Raw genomic sequence first — 364 nt, forward strand, 5'->3', positions numbered from 1 at the left:
AGAAGACCAAGAAGAAGTCTTTCACTCATTTTATTCCACTCTCAAATCTCTACCTCTTCTAACTTGCATACCTATGGCCTATCTATCATTCATGTATTTCTAATCGATCTTCAAACTCTCTGTCTATAGAGGATCCGTCTATAATGTCTCTTGATCTATAATCTATGTCTCTGTAATATGTCTATGTTTGTTTCATTTTGTGTGTCTAGGAGCGTGAGAGAGGTATCACTATTCAGTCAGCTGCCACGTGTTTCCCATGGGGCGATGCCTTCATTCAGCTAATCGACACTCCAGGGTAAATCGCTCATGGATCTCTTTTCTTCCTTACTGACATACACATTCACATGCCAAAATGAAGAGATTG

At 39.6% G+C, this 364-nt stretch overlaps 1 protein-coding gene across 1 annotated transcript in view; it reads left to right on the top strand.

Annotated features, from left to right (window-relative positions):
• Window positions 1–364, top strand: part of CSUI_009041 (elongation factor tu gtp-binding domain-containing) — a gene marked incomplete at its 3' end in the record, with an annotated part of 1762 nt that overhangs the window by 857 nt on the left and 541 nt on the right. Inside the window, exon 2 of the mRNA XM_068069160.1 lies at window positions 210–295. Within this exon, the coding sequence (XP_067918865.1) occupies window positions 210–295 (86 nt within the window). The remainder of the gene's footprint in view (window positions 1–209; window positions 296–364) is intronic.

Source organism: Cystoisospora suis (assembly GCF_002600585.1).
Source record: "Cystoisospora suis strain Wien I chromosome Unknown contig_5249, whole genome shotgun sequence".
Classification (NCBI taxonomy): domain Eukaryota; phylum Apicomplexa; class Conoidasida; order Eucoccidiorida; family Sarcocystidae; genus Cystoisospora; species Cystoisospora suis.